This window comes from Agelaius tricolor, unplaced genomic scaffold (assembly GCF_023055355.1).
Source record: "Agelaius tricolor isolate 1412-34295 unplaced genomic scaffold, bAgeTri1.0.p SCAF_28, whole genome shotgun sequence".
NCBI lineage: Eukaryota > Metazoa > Chordata > Aves > Passeriformes > Icteridae > Agelaius > Agelaius tricolor.
In genome coordinates, this window is record NW_027269288.1 from 5674088 (window position 1) to 5698877 (window position 24790).

General features: G+C 54.8%; 1 protein-coding gene across 7 annotated transcripts; it reads left to right on the forward strand.

Annotated features, from left to right (window-relative positions):
- Positions 1–67: 67 nt before the first annotated feature.
- Positions 68–24539, forward strand: CHD5 (chromodomain helicase DNA binding protein 5). Of its 7 annotated transcripts, none has more exons than XM_071449088.1 (42): positions 68–248; positions 1126–1256; positions 4483–4662; positions 5086–5204; positions 5792–6030; positions 6824–6948; positions 8127–8250; positions 9627–9793; positions 9873–10097; positions 10569–10769; positions 10855–11066; positions 12006–12137; positions 12626–12734; positions 13011–13202; positions 13287–13487; positions 14220–14357; positions 14439–14560; positions 14716–14889; positions 15535–15676; positions 15884–16015; positions 16503–16620; positions 17067–17191; positions 17530–17761; positions 17892–18017; positions 18130–18302; positions 18446–18620; positions 19027–19119; positions 19519–19607; positions 19782–19915; positions 20106–20250; positions 20435–20594; positions 20720–20799; positions 20921–21047; positions 21351–21458; positions 21756–21896; positions 22140–22248; positions 22420–22552; positions 22745–22940; positions 23115–23275; positions 23369–23483; positions 23594–23644; positions 23879–24539. In XM_071449088.1, the coding sequence occupies exons 1-41, from the start codon at positions 185–187 to the stop codon at positions 23599–23601; spliced, it is 5877 nt and encodes a 1958-aa protein (XP_071305189.1). In that variant the 5' UTR covers positions 68–184; the 3' UTR covers positions 23602–23644; positions 23879–24539. The 7 variants fall into 7 exon arrangements, with proteins under 7 accessions (XP_071305189.1, XP_071305190.1, XP_071305193.1 ...); XM_071449089.1 differs by having other exon boundaries at positions 23882–24539; XM_071449092.1 differs by having other exon boundaries at positions 21369–21458.
- Positions 24540–24790: the final 251 nt, after the last annotated feature.

The following is a 24790-nucleotide window of genomic DNA, read 5'->3' on the forward strand; positions in this document are numbered from 1 at the left end:
TGGGGCTTTTCGGGGAGCGGCGAGCAGGGGGTGTGCCAGAGGGGGCGTGGCTTAGCTCCGATGGGCGTGGCAGAGGGCGTATCCCCCGCGGGGGGCGGGGCCGGCTCTCGCCATCTTGGCGCGGAGCGGCCGCACCCGGCTCGGCCCCGGCGCTCGGCCCGGGGCGGGCGCTGCCCCGCCCGGCATGCGGGGCCCGCCGGCCGCCCGGGACCTGCTGGACGACGCGGACAACGAGGAGGATGTGTCGGGTAGGCGGCGGCGGCGGGCGGGGGGCACGGGCGGGGCGGTGGCATCGCTCCCCGTGGGTCCGGCCGTGCCGCGGGCGCTCCCCGCTATCCGCGCTCCCCGGACCGGAGCGGTCTGTGCCGGCTCCTCGGTAGCCGGTTCCCTCTCGGGCCGTGCCCGTGGACCGGCTGGTTCCCCGGGCTGGGCTTGGTGCAGCGATGCCCACCCTGTCAGACCTAAAGCAGCACAGCATGAATCAGTGAATCATGGAATCCCAGGATGGGTTGGGAGGGATCTTAAAGAGCATCCAGTGCCACCGCCTGCCATGGGCAGGGACACCTTCCACTATCCCAGGTTGCTCCAAGCCCTCTCCAACCTGGTCTTGAACACTTCCAGGGATGGAGCATCAGAGCTTCTCTGGGCAGCCTGTGCCAGGGCCTCTCAGAAGTCGAGTGGTCAATACGTCCTGACCACCCCAAAGTGGTGTTGCTGTGTGAGCTCAGAAATCAAAAATAAAGACACAGGCCTAAAGCTGTGTGGAGACTGGCTGGGATGCATTGGGTTTGGGGAGATAATGATGGGAAGGGGAGGCGTGCACTGGCATCAGTGCCTCTGCCCAGGGCTGGGTCCCTGAGCTGGTGAGAGCAGCCCAGAACAGCCTGGCAGCTGTGGCACCCATTTTCCTCATGAACCCTTCCTCTCCTCCACTCACTGTGTTTTTGTGAGCTCTACCTGGGATTAGAAAGGTAAAAGCCAAGTGCTTTTACCTTGCAGGAGAGGCCACAGAGCTCTGAGTCTTGTGGCCTGAAGCTGCTGCTCAGGTGTGCTCCTCTGTCGTGGTGAGCATGGTGTCCTGTGCCTGTGCAGTCTGTCCATGTGAGCTGTCCCTTTTGTCCCCAGAAGAAGATGATGGGGTGCTGGAAGGATTGGATGAGTTTTTTGCAGAAGACCAGGTTGTGGTACAGAAAAAGAAGAAATCCAAGAAGCTGAAAGATGGCAAGGCTGCCAAAATCAAGAGGAGGAAGAAGGAGGTAACACTGCATTTTCTCATAGGGCTGGGGCTCCTCAGCTGTGGCGCAGAGGCAGCAGCTCAGTGCTGCTGGCAAGCACCTCTTGAGTCTCTGTGGATGGAAAGAAGGGTCATTCTTGGGGTTTTCCCTCACTGAGCAGGTGTTCTCCCAGCCTGGGGAGGTGTCTCTTTTGCCCCTGGTGTATCTTTCCCAGTTTGGCTGCTCAGGAGTGGCAGTGTGCCCTGTCTGGGGAGCGGCTGTGCAGAGAAGGTGCCTCCATGCCTGCTGGCAGTGATGCAGGCTCCTGCCCCACAGGCACAGCTCAGCTCTCACACTGATGTGTGCAGTGGTACTGTCCAGCCCCATGTGTTGAGCTCCTCCTGCCCAGTGCAGCCTCTGGGGACAGCAGTAAATCTGGCTGCACCAACACAGCATCTGGGGCTCATGTTCCCACAGAGGGAGATGCAAACCACCGTGCTGGGACATGATCGGGGCAGGGCTTGAGGTTTCTGTGGATGCTGGTGTTGGCTGCCCTCATTCCAGCTGTTTGCAATGACATGGTCCAGGGGCCTCGAGGGCTTGGCACAGGGAAGGACTCTCAGGCCTTCTGTAGTAAAAAAACAAAGGTGAGGATCTGTGTCCTCAGGGGTCAGGCCTGAGGCTGCAGTGGAGCTGTGCTGCTGGGTCGAGAAGGCTGCCTGGCACTGCTCACTGATCCTGTGCCACATGGGCTCTGCCCCTCACTGTGCCATCCCCACACAGTGCTGGACACGAGGACAGAAGCAGACATCTTGTGTGCTGGCCCTTTTCCTGCCTGAATGCCAGGCTGCTGGGAAGAAAGGGCGAGCAGTGATGGTTCCTCAGCCCCCCACTTCCCTTGCTGGGGCTGGGGAGAAGCTGCTCACCCAGCACAGCTGGGCACGGCCCCCCTTGCCAAGGGAGCTGTAAACAGAGGGGCTGGATGGGGTATTGGATTGAGGTGCTTGTGCTGTGGGCAGGAGTGTGATGAGCTGCTGGTTTGAAGACAGGCGATTCCATCCTGCACTGCCTCTTGCTGGCCCCAAGGAAGCTTGTTTCCATCGTGGCCATGGTGATGTTCTCTTTCTGCAGATACCACACAGGCCCTCTGCCCCCTCTACCTCTCCCATTCTTAGGCACAGTTTTTTTCTCTATGCTGTTTTCTGAGAGGGAGAAAATAAAACACAACTCCAAGGTGTTTTCGCCTCTGCCCCTTTGGTGTTGCTGCTGACCTGCCTGAGCCCTGCAGCCGTGTGTGCAGCTTGTGCTGAGCTTGGCTGCTGCTGAGCTGGGGGTGGGGAGGAAATAACAGGCTGAGAGCCCCTATTTTTTTAAATTAATGCCTTGTGTGGGCAGCTCTAACCAGATTCCACTTGTGGGAGACTGTCCCCTCCTCTGTCAAAGCCAGGGAGAAGCTGGTGCTGGAGCTGTTGACATGAGGCAACACCCAGGCTGCCCTCGGGGTCAGGGGGTAAAAGATGGGGCTTCCTTTTCCTTCTCGAGGGTTTTGGGGGCAGATGAGCCTTACCCCTGCTAGAGGACTCTCTCTAATGACTTCTTTTTCCCATGGAAAATGGTCTCTGTTTGTAGCCACTCACCCTGGCCGACAGGGCGCTGCCAAGCTCGAAATTGCCAAACTTTGCTGGATTTCTCCAGATCTAAACCTGCCAGCAACTAGGACCAGGCAAGCCCTTAGAGCCCCAAATGCCACCTTTTTTCTGATACCCAGACCCTGGGGAAATTACTTCTTCTTCCCATGGAAAATGGCCTCCATTTGCAGCCACTCGCTCTGGCCGACAGGGTGGTGCCAAGCTAGAAATGGGCAAACTTTGCTGGATTTCTCCAAAACTAAAGCTGCCAGCAACTAGAACCCTGCAAGAGGAGGGTGGGAGTGAAGTGCAGGCTGTGGTGTGAGCCCGGTGCCTGTGCCTGCTGCGATCCCCGGGTGTTGTCTGGGCTGCCCCGCCGCGGGAATTCGCCAGAGCTGGAGGCGATGCGCGAATCCTGCGGAAAAAAACCCGCTCGGAACAGCCCGGCTGTGTTTGGAATCCCAGCACAGGCAGATGAAGGTCCTTGGCAGGGAAGGCAGCGGAGAGGGAGATTCAACCTGTACTGCAGCAGTTCCCATGGAAACCAATTATCCTGTGCCCAATTCCAGCTGTTCCTAACCCTGCTGAAGGAGAGGCGCGGGCTGCTCCGAGCCGGGAGGGACCGGCCGAGCCCCGGGATCAGCATCCCGGGCAGGAGGGGCAGAGGGAGCCGGGATGGGGCTGGGCGCTGTCCGCTGTGCTGGCTGGAGCCTGTCCCTCAGCCCTGCCGAGCCCTGGTGCTTCTCAGTGCCCCCAGGGACCGGCTGGCATCTGGAGGGACCTGGACAAGCGAGGAGGGAACCTCGTGCAGTTCAACAGAACCATGTGCAGGTGCTGCACCTGGATCATGGCAATCCCTGATATTAATCCAGGCTGGGTGATGAGCAGCCCTGCTGAGAAGGGTTTGGGTGTGCTGGTTGGTAGGAGGCTGGATGTCATAGACATCTTTTATGAAAAATCTTTTCTTTAGGATTTTTCCTCCTGAGAAGCTGAGAGGTCTCAGGAACAAAATGTAAACAATGGTTATCTGCTGCTGTGGAATGCAACAGGTGCATCTGGGATTGGCCCATGTTGGTTGTTTCTAATTAATGGCTAATCAAAGTCAGCTGGCTCAGACTTTCTGTCTGAGCCACAAGCCTTTGTTATCATTCTTTCTTTTTCTATTCTTAGCTAGCCTTCTGATGAAATCCTTTCTTCTATTCTTTTAGTATAGTTTTAATATAATATATATCATAAAATAATAAATCAATCCTTCTGAAACATGGAGTTCAGATCCTCATCTCTTCCCTCATCCTAGGACCCCTGTGAACACGGTCACAGCTGGACATGCCCTGGCCGTGTGTGTTGGCAGCCCAGGGAGTTACCTGAGTGCTCTGCCCAGCAGGCAGCCACATTCCTTGGGGTGGTAATTAATTCTGTTACAGTCAGTGTTGTGCAGTGGGTCATGATCTCTCTAGAAATAAACAAAAATATCTCCTGGGCAGTCCCTGCTCTGGCTCTTCTAGGAGAGTGTGGCCATCAAAGCCTGCTCCTTTCTGACTGTGTGGAAGGAGAATGCATCCACTGGAGATGGGCAGTTTCATGTGGGAGGAGAGTGAAGTGGGGACAGGCTTGTTCTTCACTGTCCCTTTCTGTTTTAGGGGAGCAATGATGAAATGTCAGAAAATGAAGAGGAGATGGAGGAGAAATCAGAAAGTGAAGGGAGTGACTATTCTCCCAACAAAAAGAAGAAGAAAAAACTGAAAGACAAGAAGGAGAAAAAGCCAAAACGGAAGAAGAAGGATGAAGAGGAGGATGACAATGAGGATGGAAGTTTAAAGGTACAAAAGAGCTGGTGCTAGTGCCTAAAGCCAGGCTTGGACAAGGGGAGTTGAGGGTTTCAGGGGAAACCCTTGGGTTTGGCAAGGATGAGGTTGCAGGTGTATGACCGGGACAGGAAAAGTTCTATTTCCTTGGTATTTATCTTGAGTGCAGGGAGAAGTTGAGTTTCTTGGAGCTGTGAAACCTGCCAAGGCCTTGCATAGTGTTACATGGTGGGGAGCATTTCCATGGTGCCTTGTTAATTTGTTTCTTGGGACTGCATGAAACATTAATTTGTTAAGCGCTTGCCTGGGCTATTTAATAAATCCCAGAAACAAATCCCTGCATATCACTGACTAGGGAGATATGGAGCACATGACAGAGCCAGCCTTGTGCTGCTCATCTGCAGAGTTTGCATTAATGATGACTCTCTAAATCTCCAGGAGCCCAAGAGCTCAGCCCAGCTCATGGAGGAATGGGGTCTCGATGACGTAGATTACGTTTTCTCAGAAGAGGATTACCATACTCTGACGAATTACAAAGCTTTCAGCCAGTTCCTCAGGTAGGGAACTGTGATCCTGGTGGTTGGGGGCATTGCTCAGTCAGCAGATGAAGTTGTGAAGTCAGTTCTGCATCACCAGCTCCTTGTCGCTTCTTCCTCCCAACTCAGTCCTCAGAACTCCATTTATTTGGAGGATTGACTGGAAAACAGCTGAAGCATTTGTCTCTCCTGCTCTCCAAACCCCCATATTTTGTTATGCTTATCTGAAAAGTTTAATGAGAAGAACAGTGTTAATGAATTTCCAAAGCCCAATATTTTGTGTATGCTTATTTGAAAAGTTTAATGAGAAAAACAGTGTTAATGAATTTCTGCTTGCACCACGAGCCTTTTGGAGCCCAGCAGGTATTTCAGGGAAGGGAAGTCTCTGAGGAGATTTAGGTGTGCTCCCCCTTGCCCACATTTGCTTGAGGAAGCTCTGCTTTCTGCTGCCTCCTCATGAAACTCCTGCTGGGAATTTCTCACATCTTTTGGGCTGAAGTACCACATCTTATGCTGCCACATCTTCTCTGCTGAAGCACCAGCACGTGAGTGCAGGAGCAGACACACAGCACAGCGCTGCTAATCGTGGTTCTCCCTCTCCCCTGCAGGCCTCTGATTGCCAAGAAGAACCCCAAGATCCCCATGTCCAAGATGATGACGGTGCTGGGTGCCAAGTGGCGAGAGTTCAGTGCCAACAACCCCTTCAAGGGCAGTTCGGCGGCGGCGGCTGCGGCCGCTGTGGCTGCAGCTGTGGAGACTGTCACCATCTCCCCAGCACTCCCTGCCAGCCCCCAGCCCTCTGCCCTGCCCACTGTCATCAGGAAGGCCAAGACCAAGGAGGGAAAGGGTGGGTAGCACTTGTGGGGGGCTGCTCTTGCCAGCAGAGCTGGCACAAGGCTGCAGAGCGCAAGTTTCAGCAAACCAGGGAGGAAAAGAGGGTTCCAGAAGGTAATAGGAGCCTCCTCGAGCCAGGTCTCATGAGCTCTTGGAGGTCTATTACTCACCTAAGATAGCTCAGCTACTTTTGGAGGCATAAAATCAGCAGGATGGCTTCTGTTGCAGTGTTGGAAATGAAAAGGTTTAATAAATGGCAAAATAACAAACAGAGAAAAACCGAGCTAGGTGCAAGAGGTTCTTGCTCCTGGTAAAACACCTCACAAAAGCCATTGGTTTCTTCGTTCTCTTCTTTTTCTAGTAAATTGCCTAGGTGGGACTTTTTGGCTTCTGTCCAATTAGCTGTCCTTAAGTTTGAGGTGAAGGCTCTTAGGCATCACCTAAGATGTCTTTTTACCCAGTTGAGGAGAGAAACTTCTGGGCTTCTTTCCTTTTTAAAGGGACAAAAGATAGTTTTGTCAACAGGGGGCACATTTCTATACCAGAGTGGTGTCTGCAGCTCCTGTTGGCCTTGCAGAGGTCCTTGAACCTCTTCATGGTTCATGAACCATGGCAGATCAAGCCTCTGGGTCTGCTGGATGTTTGGTAGTTTGTGGCAATTAATTAAGCTGAGCAGTAGTGGGAAAGTAGGGGGATCTCCCTTTGTGCTGTGTTCTGCCTTGGGAAGGTGCTGTTCTGCTGTGCTGGGGGGTGATTTTGGGTGACAGTTGTTTATAGAGTAACAGACAAGTTTTCCATTTCTTCAGGTCCAGGTGTACGGAAGAAAATCAAGGGCTCCAAAGACGGGAAGAAAAAGGGGAAAGGGAAAAAGATGGCAGGCTTGAAATTTCGGTTTGGAGGAATCTCCAGCAAAAGGAAAAAGGGCTCCTCTGTAAGTTTGTGGGGCTTTGGGTCTGGGAGGGAGGTACTGTGACAAACCCTTGTTGGGGAGGTACACCCACCCCATGTCAGGGGTGTCACAGCCTCACTTGTGCCCCTCTTTGGGGCCTTGATCAGCACATCCCCTTGCACCCCTGTCCAGGCTCAGATTTGTGAGACTCGTGTCTGGCCACAGCTTTTGCTAAAACCACGTGACCCTGTTTACTTTCAGCAGTGATAATGCCATCATTTCAGATTTCATTTGCAAAGGAATTCTTCAGGGCTTGCACTGCAGCTGAACCGTGCATCACAGAGAATGCTGGGATGCTTTAATTGCATTAGCAGGGCCTGCCCACGGCAGCTGGAGTCCCGTGGCATTGCCTGGGATGCTGGAGCTGCCCAGCCACAGCACACTGGGCTCTTCTCAGTGCACCAGTATCAGGAGTGTTTCAAGGAGTTAACAGCATTTTAAAGAATAATTTCCTTAGATAATAGTGACTGGGGGTGGGGCTCTTCTAGGTGTTGATAATATTGGTCAAACCCCCTCAGGTCACTCTGTTGCAGTTCCAGCTCTAATTTCCATAACACAACCTGTTTGCAAGCACATCCATGTGTTGAAGGTTGAAGGGCAGGAGCCACTCATTGCTGCAGATCTTCAATCATGTATCACAAAAAATTCCTCCCGTGCTCTAGAGCCACAGGTTCACCTTCCAGAGAGTCACAAAGAGCTTCATTGCTGCAGATTTTCAATCATGTATCACAAAAAATTCCTCCCGTGCTCTAGGAGGTTCACCTTCCAGAGAGTCACAAAGATCAGGAGGAGCCTGAGCACCTGGTTAGGATTGTGCAGGCTGGGGATTTGCATGCTTGAATAAGAATTCAGATGCATTATTATGTTTTGACTCCATGGAATGCTGGGCCTTTCGTGCCCAGTTTTGACTCCTTTCGTGCTGTGGGAATGCCAGGAGTGAATGCCTGCATGCATGGACACAGGAGGGATGGCAGGGCTGAAATGGGTGTCAAAACAGAGAGAGGGAGCGAAGTTCTGCCAGGATCTGGAAAAAGGGGCCTTTGGATGCACAGAGTGGGATTATAGGGTTGTTCCTCTCCAGGAGAACAGTCCCAGCAGTGGAATGACAGCTGGGATGCCAGCACTTGGACTGGGTGTGCTTTGCTTTTTCCCCTCTGCAGAGCGAAGAGGAGGAACGGGAAGAATCCGACTTTGACAGTGCCAGCATCAACAGCTCCTCCATGCGCTCTGAGTGCTCAGCTGGCCTGGGGAAGAGAGGGAAGAAGAGGAAAAAGAAAAAGAGGAGTAGGCCATCCTTTGTACTCTGTTCCTGTTCTGTTTGGATTTCCCTGTTCTGATGGTGCTCCCCTGGCCCGTGCGGCTCCGGGCTGTGTCTGGCACTGAGGATGTGCCTGTGCCTGTCTGTGTGAGTGCAGTGTGAGGTGCTCTCTTGGTGTCCAGGCCCTGCTGCTGGGGGGCTCGTGCCTGCCAGGAATTTGTGGGGTTTCAAGGGAAGTGATTTTCTGAGGAGCAGCCCCTGGAGAGATGTGGCTTGTGGCGAGCTCCCAGCAGGGCAGGGCAGGCTGTGGGTGAGGCTGTGTGAGGGTGAGGGATGTTTTGTCTGTGTGAGGTGTGCAGTCAGGCAGAGGCAGGTGGCAGAGCTGTGGTAGCCATGCAGGGACAGGGAGGCATGTGAGCCATGGAAAGGATCTGTCAGGATCTGCCAGTGGCTGTGTGACCACATTTGTGTGTGTGTCCCTTCATCCCTTCCCAGGTGGATGTTGTGCCATGGCACCTCTGTCCTCGTGCTGCTCTGCAGAGCAGCCCCCTGTGCTGAGCATGTTGCTTTTCTGTCTTGTGTCCTTGTTTGGGATGAAATAGTTCAGATCCAGGCACAACATCCTTTGGCTTCTTAGCTTTTCTGATGGATTTTTGCTTCCAAGAAATGGAAGGGCAGTTTCTGAGCTGGGGATCAGTTAGGGTTTGACACTGGCCAGCCTCCCCATTGGCTGGTAAGGCTGGGCTGGCTGGCTGGCCCCATGTCTGGTGTGTGTGAAGGGAATTGCTTGTGCCTTTGTGGCCTTGTGAGGGCCCTGGTGCTGGAGGTAGGCAGCTCCTGCTGCGTGCTGGAGGAGTGGAAGGTTGGAGTTCCATGCCAGGAGTTTGTGGCAGAGCTGGGAATTGAGATGAGCCATTCTGGCCCTTGCAAGGCCTCGTTCCTCTGCTCCTTTTCCCTTCCATGCTGTGTTGAGAGTGCTCCTGCCTCTGTGCTAGGGAGCCCTGAGGAAGAGCAGAGTAGTCCCAGGAGAGGAGTCCTGTCCTTGGCCATGTCACCCTTGCATGGTGCGTTTGCAGCTGGTGCTGGTGCCTGGGGAGGTTTCTCTGACCGGCCTCCCTTGCAACCTCTCCAGGTTCTGGCATTCTCCATTGAGAGCCTGAAGGAACCAAAGGATGATACAGTGTGGAGAGAGAAAGAGAGACAGAGGTGAGATGATGCTGTGTGCAAAGGTGAACTGTGCTGCTGAGGGACAGAGAGGTAGTGGGAATTAACAGGAGGGGTCTGAGGTGAAATGCTGTCCTTATTTCCTTAACTGTATGGTAGAGGAGCACGTGTCCCATTCCCTCCGGGAGAGCTGGCTGCTCTGCCACCCCTCTGACTGTCCCCTGTCCCTTGCTTGCAGTTGAAGAGGGGGACGGGTACGAGACCGACCACCAGGACTACTGCGAGGTGTGCCAGCAGGGCGGGGAGATCATCCTGTGTGACACCTGCCCCCGCGCCTACCACCTGGTCTGCCTGGACCCCGAGCTGGAGAAGGCCCCCGAGGGCAAGTGGAGCTGCCCCCACTGTGTGAGTGGGGTCGGGGTCCCTTGGGAGTGGGTGGCCTGGTGGGGGAAACCCTCGGGTTACACTGGCTGTGCTTCCCCAGGAGAAGGAGGGCATCCAGTGGGAGCCGAAGGAGGAGGAGGAGGAGGAAGAGGATGGTGGCGAGGAGGAGGAGGAGGAGGATGACCACATGGAGTTCTGCCGGGTGTGTAAGGACGGAGGGGAGCTGCTGTGCTGTGACACCTGCCCGTCCTCCTACCACCTTCACTGCCTGAACCCACCGCTGCCAGAGATCCCAAACGGTGAATGGCTCTGCCCACGCTGTACTGTGAGTGTTACTGCCATTCCCTTTCCTTACTCTGTCCCTGCTCCCACACCTGCCTGCCCTGCCAGTGGCTGCTGCTGCCCCTCACAGCCCTGCTCTGTGCCCCAAACCCCCCCTCCCTGAGGAGTGTCACTGCCAGGTGCATGTGCCTGAGGGTGCGGGGTGGCTCTGGAAGGCTCTGCTGCCTCTGTGGTCTCCCTGTGGGAATTGCTGGCTGGCAGCTTCCCGGCCTGGTTTCTGATGGCATGTCAAGCCTTGTTCCACATGTGGCCTATAAAGAGGGGCCTTTTCTGCCTGGTGGCAAGACCTGTCCCCATGGGTGATGCAGAAGTGTCACGGACACTTCTCAGGCACCCTGTGCTGGCTGCTGTCCGCTCAGCACTGAGGTCCCCCTTCTGCCCCCCCCACCACTTCCCTGTGTCCCCTGGCAGGGTCTCACCTTAAACTCTTCCCTGTTTGCCCCCGTGCCCCCAGTGCCCTCCTTTGAAGGGCAAAGTGCAGCGCATCCTGCACTGGGCCTGGAGGGAGCCGCCGCCCGCCCCGCCGCCGCCCGCCGCCGCCCCGCAGCCGGCGCTGCCACCGCCCAAGGCGCTGGAGGGGATCCCGGAGCGAGAGTTCTTTGTGAAATGGGCAGGCCTGTCCTACTGGCACTGCTCCTGGGTCAAGGAGCTGCAGGTGAGCCCCTGTGGCGTTGGTGTAAAGCCCCTGCCCAGCCCTGTGCCCAGTGCCCCGGGCTGAGCGTGGCCCTGTCCTGCTGCAGCTGGAGCTGTACCACACCGTGATGTACCGCAACTACCAGCGCAAGAACGACATGGATGAGCCACCGGCCTTTGACTACGGCTCTGGGGACGAGGACAGCCAGAGGGAGAAGAGGAAGAACAAGGACCCCCAGTATGCCAAGATGGAGGAGCGGTTCTACCGCTACGGCATCAAACCTGAGTGGATGATGATCCACCGCATCCTGAACCACAGGTCAGGAGCCTGAGGGAAATTCTGCCATCCTTCTGCAAGGCCAAAACCTTGGGCTGGTGGGATTTCAGCTTCTGGCCTGTGCTGGGGTCTCTGTTGCCTTGGAGGTTTGCTTCTGGGCTGAAGCTGAGGCTGGAAGGGGATCCATGCTGCCTTATTTTCATTTCTGCTATGTTACACATTGAAAATAGAGTTATAACCAATTTCCTAAAGGTGGATGCACAGTGTTCCACTCTTCCCAGTCATACTGTTTGGGTCCTGTTACAGCCTAACCATTCTGTAAATTCTGATGCTGAGGGGAAGAGTTGGAGCATGTGGCCAGCTCTCTTACAGAGCTTTGACATTGATATTTCTTTTCTGTAGAAGAAATTCCCTGTGAATGAGATGTTCTGTGCAGATGGGCTTTCTGCATCGAGTGGCTGGAGACATGTTTTTGTTCAATTTCTACGTTTCAAGTGGCAGCTTGAAATACCAAGCAGCAGCAGCAGCTCTGCTGGAAGGCTGTGTGGCAGGAAAGAACTAAAGCTGCTTGTCTGATTTCATGTGAGCTTTACCTTGGCCACTAACAAGGCAGCAGGTTTCCCTGTAGGCACAGAGTCACACTTGGAAGTGTGTTTATTCTGTTTTTAGTGTGAGCAGAACTTCCTAGAGTGGTGAATGCTGGAGGTGAGAGGGGAAGCACTGGTATCCATCCAGGCCTGGTGAAACAGGGAAATGAGGTTGTTAGTGGAAAGGAAAAGCAGCCTGTAAAGCTTAATGGTTTGACACACTCACAGCTGAATAGACATTTCTGCTGCAAGTGTTGATATTTTGTTTTTCTACCTCAGTTTGGATGTCCTGGTCTGTAAGTGAAGGCAGAGGATGAAGCATCCAGCTCTGCAGAGGCAGATCATGGAGAGCTGTTCCCTGGGGCTCATCAGCTTTCTGTGCCCTGTGTTACAGCTTTGATAAGAAGGGAGACATCCATTACCTGATCAAGTGGAAGGACCTGCCCTATGACCAGTGCACCTGGGAGATCGATGACATAGACATCCCCTACTATGAGAACCTCAAACTCCTCTACTGGAACCACAGGTATGAGCCCACAGCTGGGGGAGCTGGGCAGAGCCAGGGCAGCCCCTGCAGAGGTTTGGGACAAGGGGGACACAGAGGTGCCTCATTTTGAACACATTGACACTGCTTGCAGTGATTTATCTTCAAAGAGCACTGAGGAAGGCTGGCCCTCCTGATGTGCCATTTCAGGGCTGCTGGGCAATCCCACCTGCTCTTTTCCAGCCTGTGCTCCCCTTCCCCTGTGTCTGCACTGCCATGACATTCATGGTCTCTGTGGCCATGCTGCCTGTTTTTGGGGAAAACCAGAGTACTCTGTGTTTGCTGTTCTTCATTCTGGAGACTCTGTGGACTGTTGGGAGGGGAAAATCAGTGAGTGCCCGTGCTAACAGGGCCAGAAGAGCTTCTGTGGGGAGAGGGGAAATGGAGTGAGGGAGGTGTTTCTGTCCCTTGTCTAAGAGCTAAGAGAAGAGTAACCCCCTGCCATCCCTGCTGTGTGCTGGGTGTCACAGGGAGCTGATGCTGGGGGAGGACACGCGCCCTCTGAAGAAGCTGAACAAGAAAGGGAAAAAGCTGAAAGAGGAGAAGCTGGAAAAGCCTCCAGAAACACCTCTTGTGGATGTGAGTGAGAGTGGTGGGGACTGTGTGGTGGCATGGGAACCTGGAGGGAGGGTGGGCTGTCTGTGCCCTTCTCTGGTTCCTTTGGGGACCCTGTTTCCATCACAAATTCTGGAGTGGTGTTGCTGTGAGGAGCCGGGGGCTGGGCTGTGCCAGGGACTGTGTTTGTGTCTCTTTTGGAGCTGTTGGATGTTACAAACCTAAAGAGGGATGTGCTTGGCTTCAGGGGAAGGAGGGGCAGGTGGTTTTCACTGCTCTGTGCCGTGGCTCTCCTTTCAGCCTACAGTGAAGTTTGACAAGCAGCCGTGGTACATCGATGCCACGGGAGGCACGCTGCACCCTTACCAGCTGGAAGGGCTGAACTGGCTGAGATTCTCCTGGGCACAAGGGACAGATACAATCCTGGCTGATGAGATGGGGCTAGGGAAGACGGTGCAGACCATTGTGTTCTTGTATTCCTTGTACAAGGAGGTGAGTGGAGCACCCAGCAGCCCCCGGGTGGCTGAGAGCTGCTGGGTACAGGGAGATCAGCCTGGGCTCTGTCTCCCTGAGCAGGGCCACTCAAAAGGGCCATACCTGGTCAGTGCCCCCCTCTCCACCATCATCAACTGGGAGCGTGAGTTTGAGATGTGGGCACCTGACTTCTACGTGGTGACCTACACGGGGGACAAGGAGAGCCGCTCGGTCATCCGGGAAAATGAGTTTTCTTTTGAGGACAACGCCATCCGCAGCGGGAAGAAGGTGTTCCGGATGAAGGTGGGAGCTGAGGGTGTGCCTGCCCCTTCCCTGTAACCATATATTTTCTGAAAAATCCTTTCCTTAGGATTTTTTTTCTCCTGAGAAGCTGAGAGGCCTCAGGAACAAAATGTAAGCAATGGTTATCTGCTGCTGTGCAATGCAACAGGTGCATCTGGGATTGGGCTCATGTGGTTGTTTCTAATTAATGGCCAATCACAGCCCAGCTGTCCAGACTGTCTCAGTCAGTCACAAGCCTTTGTTATCATTCCTTTTCTATTCTTAGCTAGCCTTCTGATGAAATCCTTTCTTCTATTCTTTTAGTATAGTTTTAATATAATATATATAATGAAATAATAAATCAAGCCTTCTGAAACATGGAGTCAGATCCTCGTCTCTTCCCTCATCCTAAGACCTCTGTGAACACCATCACACTTCCCTTTACCTCCCAGTAAGAAAGGCAGAGGAGAATTTGACCTGGAGAGGGTCCCTGATCAGCTTCCCACCGAGGGAAGCTGGCGTTGTTTACAAATATAGAAGATTTGTGATGAGCTTTACAGATTTCTGCCAGAGCTTTTCTATATCTGTAGCCCCCTGCTTGGTTCTCATGTTGGGGTATTCTGCTGGCACAGCTCAGCTCTGTGCCAGGCAGTGCAGCCCTTCTCATCTTGGATCCCATGCAGCAGCAGCAAAGGTGGAGGCTGTCCTGTTGGCTGTTCTTATCCCAGCTTTTCTCTCCCTCTGCTCCTCCAGAAGGAAGCCCAGATCAAGTTCCACGTCCTGCTCACGTCCTATGAGCTGATCACCATTGACCAGGCAGTGCTGGGCTCCATAGAGTGGGCCTGTCTGGTGGTGGATGAAGCACACAGGCTGAAGAACAACCAGTCCAAAGTAGGTGGTGCACCCTGCAGAGTCCACAGTGAAACATTGGTTCCTTGCAGTCCTTGTCACCCAAACTTATTTCTTTTCCAGTTCTTTAGAGTGCTGAATAGCTACAAGATCGATTACAAGCTGCTCCTCACAGGGACTCCGCTCCAGAACAACTTGGAAGAGCTCTTCCACCTGCTCAATTTCCTGACTCCAGAGAGGTTTAAGTAAGTTGCACTTACCCAGGGTGGCTCCTCACGAGCATTGTCTCCTCTTGTGCCTCGAGAACTCTGCCCTGGTTTTTAAGTCATAAATCTGCAGATCCCTTTGCTTTCACGTGCCCCTGTTGCTTAGTGCCATGGGGCTCTGGCTGCTTCCACAGCAACCTGGAGGGCTTCCTGGAGGAGTTTGCAGACATCTCCAAGGAGGACCAGATCAAAAAGCTCCATGACCTGCTGGGTCCCCACATGCTGCGGCGGCTCAAGGCCGACGTGTTCAAGAACATGCCGGCCAAGACGGAGCTGATCGTGCGCGTGGAGCTGAGCCAGATGCAGAAGTGAGTGATTCCAGGGGTGTCTGGCTTCCCCCCCGGCATGGTGAGGTGTCAGTGGGGATTGAGGGGTCACAGGCACCCTGCTGGCCTGGGGCCTGCTGCAGGAAGAGTGGGAGTACTTTGTGTCTCACCGAGAGGAATGTTCCATGTGGTTGAACTGGGCTCTGTGCAGTCCTTGGGGCGTGGGAGGCCGCCAGTGTGGCTCTGGGGGCACAGAGAAAACAATGAATCCCCTTCTCCCATTCCTGGCACTAGGACATGGCCTGTGCTGCTGGCGTGCCTGGGCCAGCCTGGAGCGTTGCTGCTGCCCCAGCTCTGGTTCTGCTGGGCTGACCTGTTCAGCCTCAGTGCCATCTCTTGCAGCTCAGGGCACTTCCAGGAAGGGCCTGTCACTTCTTCCCCCTGGCTGGCACCCAGCAGGTGGTGGAGGTCCTGTGCCCCTCAGTCCATCCCACTGCCAGGGCTGAGATCCCTCCAGAGCAACTGGAAATACCCAGCCCTAGGTGCTGAATTGCTTTTAAAAGCCTCCAGATGTCCCTTTTGCATCTCCAGTGACACTAGGGGGGTTTAATTCAGTGCCCTCCCGTTTGTGCCAGTCCCACACCTGCCCCAGCTAACACGGTGCCTGTCCCATCTTCCCTCCTGCAGGAAGTACTACAAATTCATACTGACAAGGAACTTTGAAGCCCTGAATTCGAAAGGTGGTGGGAACCAGGTCTCACTGCTCAACATCATGATGGACCTGAAGAAGTGCTGCAATCACCCATACCTGTTCCCTGTGGCAGCTGTGGTATGTCCCCTGCCTTTGCACCCTTGGACATGTCTCAGAGTGTTGAGTGGCAGCTGCTTCCATAATCCTGCTTTGGTTAACACTGTGGGTTTCCATGCGAGTGGTTTCATACAAGGACTTAATTTTTTGTTTTGGAAATGCAAGTGAAGTCCTCCATGAGGTTAATGCAGGTTGTCCTTGTGAGCATTGACCATGGTACCTTTACAGGAGGCCCCTGTGCTGCCCAATGGATCTTATGATGGGAATTCTTTGGTCAAATCTTCTGGGAAACTGATGCTGCTCCAAAAGATGCTGAAGAAGTTGCGGGATGGCGGTCACAGAGTTCTGATCTTCTCGCAGGTGAGAGCAGGGAGGGATAATAATAAATGCATTTTAAAAGGAATTTGTTTAAATTATGTATGGGAAATTTGTGCTGGGAACAGACAGAAATAGGTGGAATAGCTGGTGACAGCTTCTCCCCCAGGCAGCCACAGCAGTAATGGTGCAAGGGCTGTCCCAGCTCGCTCCTGAGGGACTGCCTGTCGTGTTTAAGAGCTGTTAGCTCAGGATAGAAAAGAGACAACAATCACGAGGCTCCTCTTTGGGGAGGGACAGTCAGACACAATTCCTTCCTGCTGGCAGAGTTGCCTGTAGAAGATGGGATGTGAGTGTTGCTCCTCTGGCTGTGCTTGTTGGCTGTGCTTGCTTTGCTGGCCATGCTGTGCCACCGAGACTGAGACCTCTGGGCTGTGGGCAAGGACCATGCTGGGGCAGGGCAGCTCCCCAGGGGAGGCAGGGCTGTTTGGCCATGCAGACCCTCTCATGCCAGGTTCACCTTGCCCTGTAGATGACAAAGATGCTGGATTTGCTGGAGGATTTCCTCGAGTATGAAGGCTACAAGTACGAGCGCATTGACGGGGGCATCACCGGCGGCCTGCGCCAGGAGGCCATCGACAGGTTCAATGGTACTCACCTTCCTGCCTTGCTGAGGGGGCCATGGGGGGCATGACAGTGTGTGGCCAGCAGCAGGTTGTCTGCCAGTGCCCAGAGCTTGTGCCACACTCACAGGTCTGGCTCCCTGTGGCACGGTGGGGCTGCTCGTACCACGCCGTTGAGCCCTTGAGTTGGTTCCCACAAGGAACCCTGAGTGTGCCAGCAGCTGTTCAGCTGGAGGGGCTCCTGCCCTTCCCTCCAAGACCTCAGCAGATGACAGAGCTTCCCCTTTGCTCTGGAGCTGGGTTCTGCAGCACCTGGTTCGCAGGGAGCGATGTGTTTTCACTCCTTGACACCCGTGCCTCTTGCTTGTCAGCTTTGGAAGCCATTCTGTCCCTCTGAAATGATGCTGCTCCTCTCTGTGAGCTGTGCTTCCTTCTGTCTCACCTGTTCCCACCTCTGGGTTTGTCGTTCTCAGCTCCTGGGGCTCAGCAGTTCTGCTTCCTCCTCTCCACCCGCGCCGGTGGTCTGGGCATAAACCTTGCTACGGCCGACACTGTCATTATTTATGATTCTGACTGGAATCCCCACAATGACATCCAGGTTTCTGACTTTCCCTTTTCCTTCCTGTGTAGTAAGTACCTCTCTGGCTGTGCCCTCTCTTTGCACACCCTCACTGGGATTTCAGTATCTGCTCTTGAGAGCTGCTGACACTTTCTCCTGTGTTTGTGGGTGTTTCTGCTCAGCAGTCCCTTTCCTTCACCCTCTCCTGGCCTCTCTGCAGCCTAGGAGACCCCTGACATATAAAACTGGCTCTCCCCTGTGACATTCTCACTTGTCCTCAACCGGGTGCCTCTCATGCAGCTTGGAGGGTGAGAAGCATGGCCCTGTTGTCCACGTGGCAGGGTGCCACCCTCTCCAGCTCCACCCTCTGCCTGCAGGCGTTCAGCAGAGCTCACCGCATCGGGCAGAACAAGAAGGTGATGATTTACCGCTTCGTGACCAGGGCCTCCGTGGAGGAGCGCATCACCCAGGTGGCCAAGAGGAAGATGATGCTCACACACCTGGTGGTGCGCCCGGGGCTCGGCTCCAAGTCAGGCTCCATGACCAAACAAGAGCTGGATGACATCCTCAAGTTTGGGACAGAAGAACTCTTCAAGGATGATGTGGAAGGTGAGGTGGGAATGCTCTGTGTGGGGCAGGGCTCTCTCTGGGTGATGTGGAAGGTGAGGTGGGAATGCTCTGTGTGGGGCAGGGCTCTCTCTGAGCTGCTGGGGCTCACTGTTCTCTCCCTGTGCCACAGGCATGGTGTCTCAGGGACAGAGGATTGCAATGCCTGATGCTGTTACCCCTTTCTCGGACACACTGTCAGCAAAAGGGGGTGCAGCAACCCCTGGCATGAAAAAAAAGCATGGTAGCACCCCACCAGGTGTGTAGCCCCTCTTTGCTGGGACTTATCCCCTCACCTGAGCTTGCCTGGCTCTGGAGGAGACTGTCCAGCCCCCTGATCTGTGCTGCTGTTCCCCTTGCTCTGCTCTCAGGTGACAATAAGGATGTAGATGACAGCAGTGTGATCCACTATGATGATGCTGCCATCTCGAAGCTTTTGGACCGAAACCAGGATGCGACGGATGACACGGAGCTGCAGAACATGAATGAGTATCTCAGCTCCTTTAAAGTGGCTCAGTATGTTGTGAGAGAAGAGGATGGTGTGGTAATGTGATCAGTATCATGTCTTACAATCACCCCTTTGTACATCCCCTCCTTGTTCCCTCTGCTCCCTCTCCTGTCCCTGCATGGGGCAAGACCTTCCCTGCTCTCTCTCTCTGCTTGAGCTCCCTGTCTGTGGCTCTGCAGGAGGAGGTGGAACGGGAGATCATCAAGCAAGAGGAGAATGTGGACCCTGACTACTGGGAGAAGCTGCTGCGGCACCATTATGAGCAGCAGCAGGAGGATCTGGCCAGGAACCTGGGGAAGGGGAAGAGAATCCGCAAGCAGGTCAACTACAATGACACCTCACAGGAGGACCAAGGTACGGCCACAGGTGCTTGGCTCCTGGCTGGGACAGACAGAGCTGTCACTTGGTGTGTCTCTGCAGTTGGTAGATTGCCTGGATCTGTACTTCCCAGATTCCTAAACTTGCCAGTGTGGAAATTTTCAATTTTTTTTTTTTCTTTTTATTTGTTGGTCTCTAAACTCTGGTTTTGCTGGAAGAATCTAGGAAAGACATGTCTGCGGGCAAAGTATTTCAAAGTTGGTTTTTGCTGCATAACAGAATGTTAATTCTGTAAAAGCTGAGAACATGATTTCCTGTAGCAGTGTCCCCCTCTCCTGCTGCCTGGCAGTGAATGTCTGTCGTACCCACAAGCAGGCTCTGGCCTGTCCAGCACATCCCCCCAGGCAGGGCCTTCTAACCTGGCCTCCCTTGTGTTCTGCAGAGTGGCAGGACGAGCTCTCTGACAACCAGTCAGAGTATTCCATTGGCTCTGAGGATGAGGATGAAGACTTTGAAGAGAGGCCAGAAGGCCAGAGTGAGTTGATGTATTTGTTAATACTCCCTGGGATTTGGAAGCATCAGAAATATCTGGGTTGGAGGGATTGGTGTGCCCAGGGCTTCTGTTAGGGGGCTGTGTCCCTGCTTTCTATCAGGTGAGGAGCTTTCCAGGGCAGGGGAGGCAGCCAGCTTCTTCCTTGGCCTCTGCAGGACTGTGGTCTGCTCCACCACGAGGACCAGGCATGGTCCTCCCTTGCTTGGGAAGGGCAGAGGAGTGTCCTGGCCTGGGGAGTGGTGGCTGGAAGGGACCCTGCAGTCTGGGCAGATGCTCTGATGGGCTCTGCTCCCATCAGGAGGGAGGGCAGGAAGCCTGGGGCACATGAGGTGTCTTTCCTTGGTGCCTGGCCCATCCATCACTGAGGCTGCTTGGCTCTAGGTGGCAGAAGACAATCACGGAGACAGCTGAAGACTGACAGAGACAAACCTCTCCCTCCTTTGCTGGCAAGAGTTGGGGGGAACATCGAGGTGAGCCTCAGCCAGAGCACGGCCAATGCTGTGCCCGGGCTGCCTGAGGGCTGGATCCCTCTGTGCTGAATCACTGGGACATCAGCCCTGGCCCAGCAATGCCTGTCACAGCTGTGAGGCTCCAGGAAGCCCTGTGTTGCTTGAGGCCACCCTGTCATCCTTTGTTTCCTGCAGGTTCTGGGTTTCAACGCCCGGCAGCGCAAGGCGTTCCTGAACGCCATCATGCGCTGGGGAATGCCACCCCAGGATGCCTTCAACTCCCACTGGCTGGTCCGGGATCTGCGAGGGAAGAGTGAGAAGGAGTTCAGGTACAGGCAGGCAGGGCTGGGAGCCTGCACCCCTTCACTGTGGGCTCTTTTTGGGGAGGCAGTGTCTGTTTCATTCTCTTGTTCCCTCCCTGGGGGTGAGACTTTCCTCATCCATGGGTGATGGGATCTTGTGTGTGCTGGGTTGGGCAGGGAGGCCACGGGCCAGGACTGAAGTCTGGCTTGCCTGCAGGGCATATGTGTCCCTGTTTATGAGACATTTGTGTGAGCCTGGGGCCGATGGTGCTGAGACCTTTGCGGACGGCGTTCCCCGGGAAGGGCTGTCTCGCCAGCACGTGCTCACCCGCATCGGGGTCATGTCACTAGTAAGGAAGAAGGTGGGTGAGTAAAATTATGAATGGGCCTTTTCAAGAATGTTCAGGACACTTTTCCCAATGGGGTGGGTGCAGCAATCCTGCCACTCGGTCATTCTGTGGGTGAGCAGCCTGGACACGCTGACTCCATGGCACCAGGTGGGAATGTCCCTGCTCTGTTTGACCTGACCGTGTGTGGCTGTCCCAGGTCCAGGAGTTTGAGCATGTCAATGGGAAGTACAGCACCCCAGACCTGCTTCTTGAGGGCCCAGAGAGCAAGAGATCCAGCGAGGTTGTGTCTTCAGATCCCAACACGCCTGTCCCGGCCAGTCCAGCACACACACACACAGGACCAGGGGCCCTCGCAGGTATCCAGGGGGTTGTGGCTGGGGTCTGCCTTGGGAGGCAGGTGGGCCAAGACTCCAGGAGGCTTTGCAGGTGCTTTACCCATCAGATCCTGCTCAACAGCTTCTGAGCTTTGCTCTTCCTACAGACAAAACAGAAGCACAACTGGGGTTCCATGAGGAAAAGGACCCAGTGGAACAGAAGCCCAGGAAGGTGTCTGACAGCCAGGTGAGGTGGCTTTGTTCAGCATCTCCTCCAGGAAGTTTTCCCTGCTCTGCCTGGGAGCTTGGGGTACTCCCTAGGGGGAAGGAAGGGCCAGGCTGATCTGGGATGGGTGCTTGGCCTTTAGGTACCTGCAAGTGCTGAGGTGGAGAGTGAAGAGCCCCCAGAAAGCTGTGACAGCAAGGAGAGGCCAAGGAAAGAGAAGCAAGAGGATTGTGAAAAGGCTGAGCCTTCTTCTGAGCCCCTGGTGAAAGGTGAGGCTGTGTATCTTCTCTGTGTCACTATGGGAAACCTGAATGTGACAAAGTCCTGCAGAAATTCCTGAAAAAACAAGTTGTAAATTGCATGAAATGGTCATTTTGGGGGGCATTTGTTCCTTCAGATGTCTCAAGGAAGAGGGAAAACTAAATACATTTATTTGATAAAATGCAGAAGGATGTTCTCTTTGAGCATCTTGAATGTACAAACAATAGTTACTTTACCCTAAAAGGGAAACTCTGTCTGGATAAGTAGGTTGTTCCCTGCAGAGTACTTTCCATGTCAAGCACTTCTTGTAGGCCTGTTCCCTCCTGCAGACGAGGGGATTCAAGAGCAAGAGAAGCCTTTGGAGAAGGCAGAGTTGAGCAGCAGCCCAGGGAAGGGGGAGGATAAAGAAGTCAAACCAGGTGAGGCATGAGGCTTTGGAGAGAGAAGAGTGGGAAGAATTCCCAGAGTGAGGCCAGTGCCTGGCACAGTGACAGAGCGTGCCACAGGGTGGTGGCAAAGATGCCACCAGCCCCACTTGGTGCTCAGGAGCCACGAGTGGGAACAAGACCCTGTTGGGGTGGGCACTGCCTGTGTTAACAATGGGACCTGCTGGGAGGGGTTGGTGGCTTTTCCAGCAGTGACTGGCTGTTGCTGGGGCAGGGGTGGATCTAATGGTGGAGCACAATTAGACAGGCCATTTCCTTGTGTTTGCCAAGCAGAGGATGGCAAGGAGGAGGAGAAGGAACCAAGTGATGCCCAGCAAAATGGTGACAAAGAGGAAGAGGAGGAGGGAAAGAAGGATGACAGAAACATAAATTTCAGATTCATGTTCAACATTGCCGACGGTGGCTTCACAGGTAAGAGTGAGAGGTGAGGTGTTGGCCTGTTCTGCAAAGCTGCTGCAGAGGCTCTGAACCTGTTCAAGGAATGTGACCCTGGTGATGGGCCATGGATGGGCTGGTGCTTTGCTGGCAGCAGCAGACCTGGGTCTGCACTGTGCCTGTGCTCCTGGGAGATTCCATCACTCACCCTGCCCACGTGCTGTGCATTGACCTGCAGTCCAGCTGCCTGACCAGGCTGTCTCCCTTCTGCTTCCACAGAGCTGCACACGCTGTGGCAGAATGAGGAGAGGGCTGCCATGTCCTCTGGCAAGATCTACGACATCTGGCACCGCCGACACGACTACTGGCTGTTGGCAGGAATTGTCACGTACCCTTTGACCTGGCAGAGCGGGAGGCAGCGAGGCTAGAGAGGCCTCTCTGGGGGTGTGGGAACTGCAGTGATGAGCAGGGAAGAGGGTTTGGGGTCATGGTATCACTGTGGGGTGGTGGGCAGGCTGTTGTCTGGCTGGTTCTGCCCTTGACACTTCTCCCACACCAGTCATGGCTATGCCCGCTGGCAGGACATCCAGAATGACCCACGCTACGTGATCCTGAACGAGCCCTTCAAGTCAGAGATACACAAGGGGAACTACCTTGAGATGAAGAACAAGTTCCTTGCCCGGCGTTTTAAGGCGAGTGGCAGGTCCAGGGCTGGTGAGTCCTTGTTGGTGGGAGGACCAGAGCAGCACCCTGAAGTCAGGGGGTAATTTGCCAGCATCTTCTGTGAGTGAAATGGGGAGTGGACTTTGTAAGGAGCTCTGTTTTTACTGGTTTATAGCGGGGCAGGGTTTGGTCCTGAATCCTTTGTCTTCTGCTCCTCCCAGTTGCTGGAGCAGGCTCTGGTGATCGAGGAGCAGCTGCGGAGGGCGGCGTACCTCAACATGACCCAAGACCCCAGTCACCCGGCCATGGCACTGAACGCGCGGCTGGCAGAAGTGGAGTGCCTTGCTGAGAGCCACCAGCACCTCTCCAAAGAGTCCCTGGCTGGGAACAAGCCTGCCAACGCTGTCCTGCACAAGGGTATGTGCCTGCAGGGCTGGGGGAGTCTGCTCTGAGGCTGGGAAGGGTTCCCCACCCTCACCTGGGGAGCCAAGCCAGCCCCATCTTGTGTTCTCTCAGCCAGGAGCTGCCTGCTCCTCTCAGCTTGCTGGGTCTGACAGCCACCCCCCCAAGTAGCTCCTGCTTTACTTGCAGTGCTGAACCAGCTTGAGGAGCTGCTGAGCGACATGAAGGCTGATGTGACACGCTTGCCCTCCATGCTGTCCCGCATCCCGCCCGTGGCTGCCCGGCTGCAGATGTCAGAGCGGAGCATCCTCAGCCGCCTGGCCACCCGTGGAGGGGATCCAGCTGCCCAGGTCTGTGGGGACGGGCACAGAGCCCTCACTGTGAGGGTCATGGTCAGGGCAGAGCTGCAGGCCCATGTCTTTTCTCCCTTCTTGCCTCCCCAGGGCTCCTTTGGCTCTGCCCCGATCTTCAACAACAGCTTTGGGCCAAATTTCCGCGGTCCTGGGCCAGGTGGGATTGTCAACTACAGCCAGATGCCTCTGGGACCCTATGTGACTGGTAGGTTGGGGTTTTGCTCTTGGGCAGAGAAATTCAGAGTGTGGATTTGGGTGGTCCAGGAGTGCTGCCAAAGGACACTAGTGAGCAAGGTGTTTCCTCTGTCACCACAGATATTTAGCAGTTCCCATGATTTTTGCCTGCAGCTCCCACTCCTAGCCGAGGTAAGGCTGTACTTCCTGCTCTCTGTGCTCTGTTTGATGGGGAACCTGAAGGGGTGAGGGGCTAAATGGAAGCTCCATTTTGGGCTGCCCCCCAGTGCCAGTACCTGACTGTGGCCTCTGCCTCAAGCAGTCACAATGGAGGTGGGAGCAGATCCTGCAGCCCATCCCAGGTGGGGTTGGCACGTGGGGAGGGTCCAGATTTGGCTTATGGACAGCCCTCCTCTCTTCTCACAGCAGCCCTGGGGGACAGCCCCCTGTCCCTGGCCACGAGCCGCTGTTGCCAGAGGTCGGCAGGGAAATTGTGCCAGCGTTGCCTGCGTGGAAGCCAAGCTGCTGCTGCCGGCACTGCCGCGCTGTCCCACTCCCGCTTCAAGTGTGCTTTGCCTGCTGCAGCCCCCGAGGGAGCGGCGGGGCTGGGGGTTTGTGTCCGTGTACATTTTTTGCACTTTCTTATTGAAGACTTGAAGAGTTTGTCTGGGGAAGGTGGGCTGAGGGGAGGGAGGGAGGGAGGGCTGGAGCTGCGGTGTTTGTCTGGTTGTGTTGGCAGGTGTAGGGGTGAGTGGAGGCCAGTGGTGCCATGTCCCGGCCGGCTGTGCTCCCCAGCTTCCCCCTAAGGGCCGTCTCTTCATCCTGGTGGTGTTGGAGCAAGCCCACGCCTGTTGCTGCCCTGCTGGAATCCCTGGCACTGCTGTGGTGTGGCTGAGGGTCCACATGTGCCGGGCTTGGGGCAGGCAGATGGAGGGGATGTGGGTGGGACAGAGGGGACAGCTGGAACTGGGATGGGGATGCCTCGAGCGTGGTGGCACCGGCAGCCGTAAGCAACGCCCCTGCATCCGCTTTGTGCTCTGTGTGTCCCGGTTTCTGTTCTGTGTTTTAATAAATCCTTTGGGAAGGACGCAGTGCAGTCTGGCAGGGGAAGGGGTGGTGGGGGGGCCTGGCCATGGTCTTGGTACCCCTGTTGTCCACACACACATACATGTCCACAGGAAGGTACACAGACATGCACATGGAGACACAGGGACATGCACACATGGACACAGACAGACATGAGAATGTCATGTATCTACAGTTACTGTTATCTCTGCATGGTGCACATATATATGTACACATGTCTACATCACCCCCACACGTGTACCTTTTCATTTA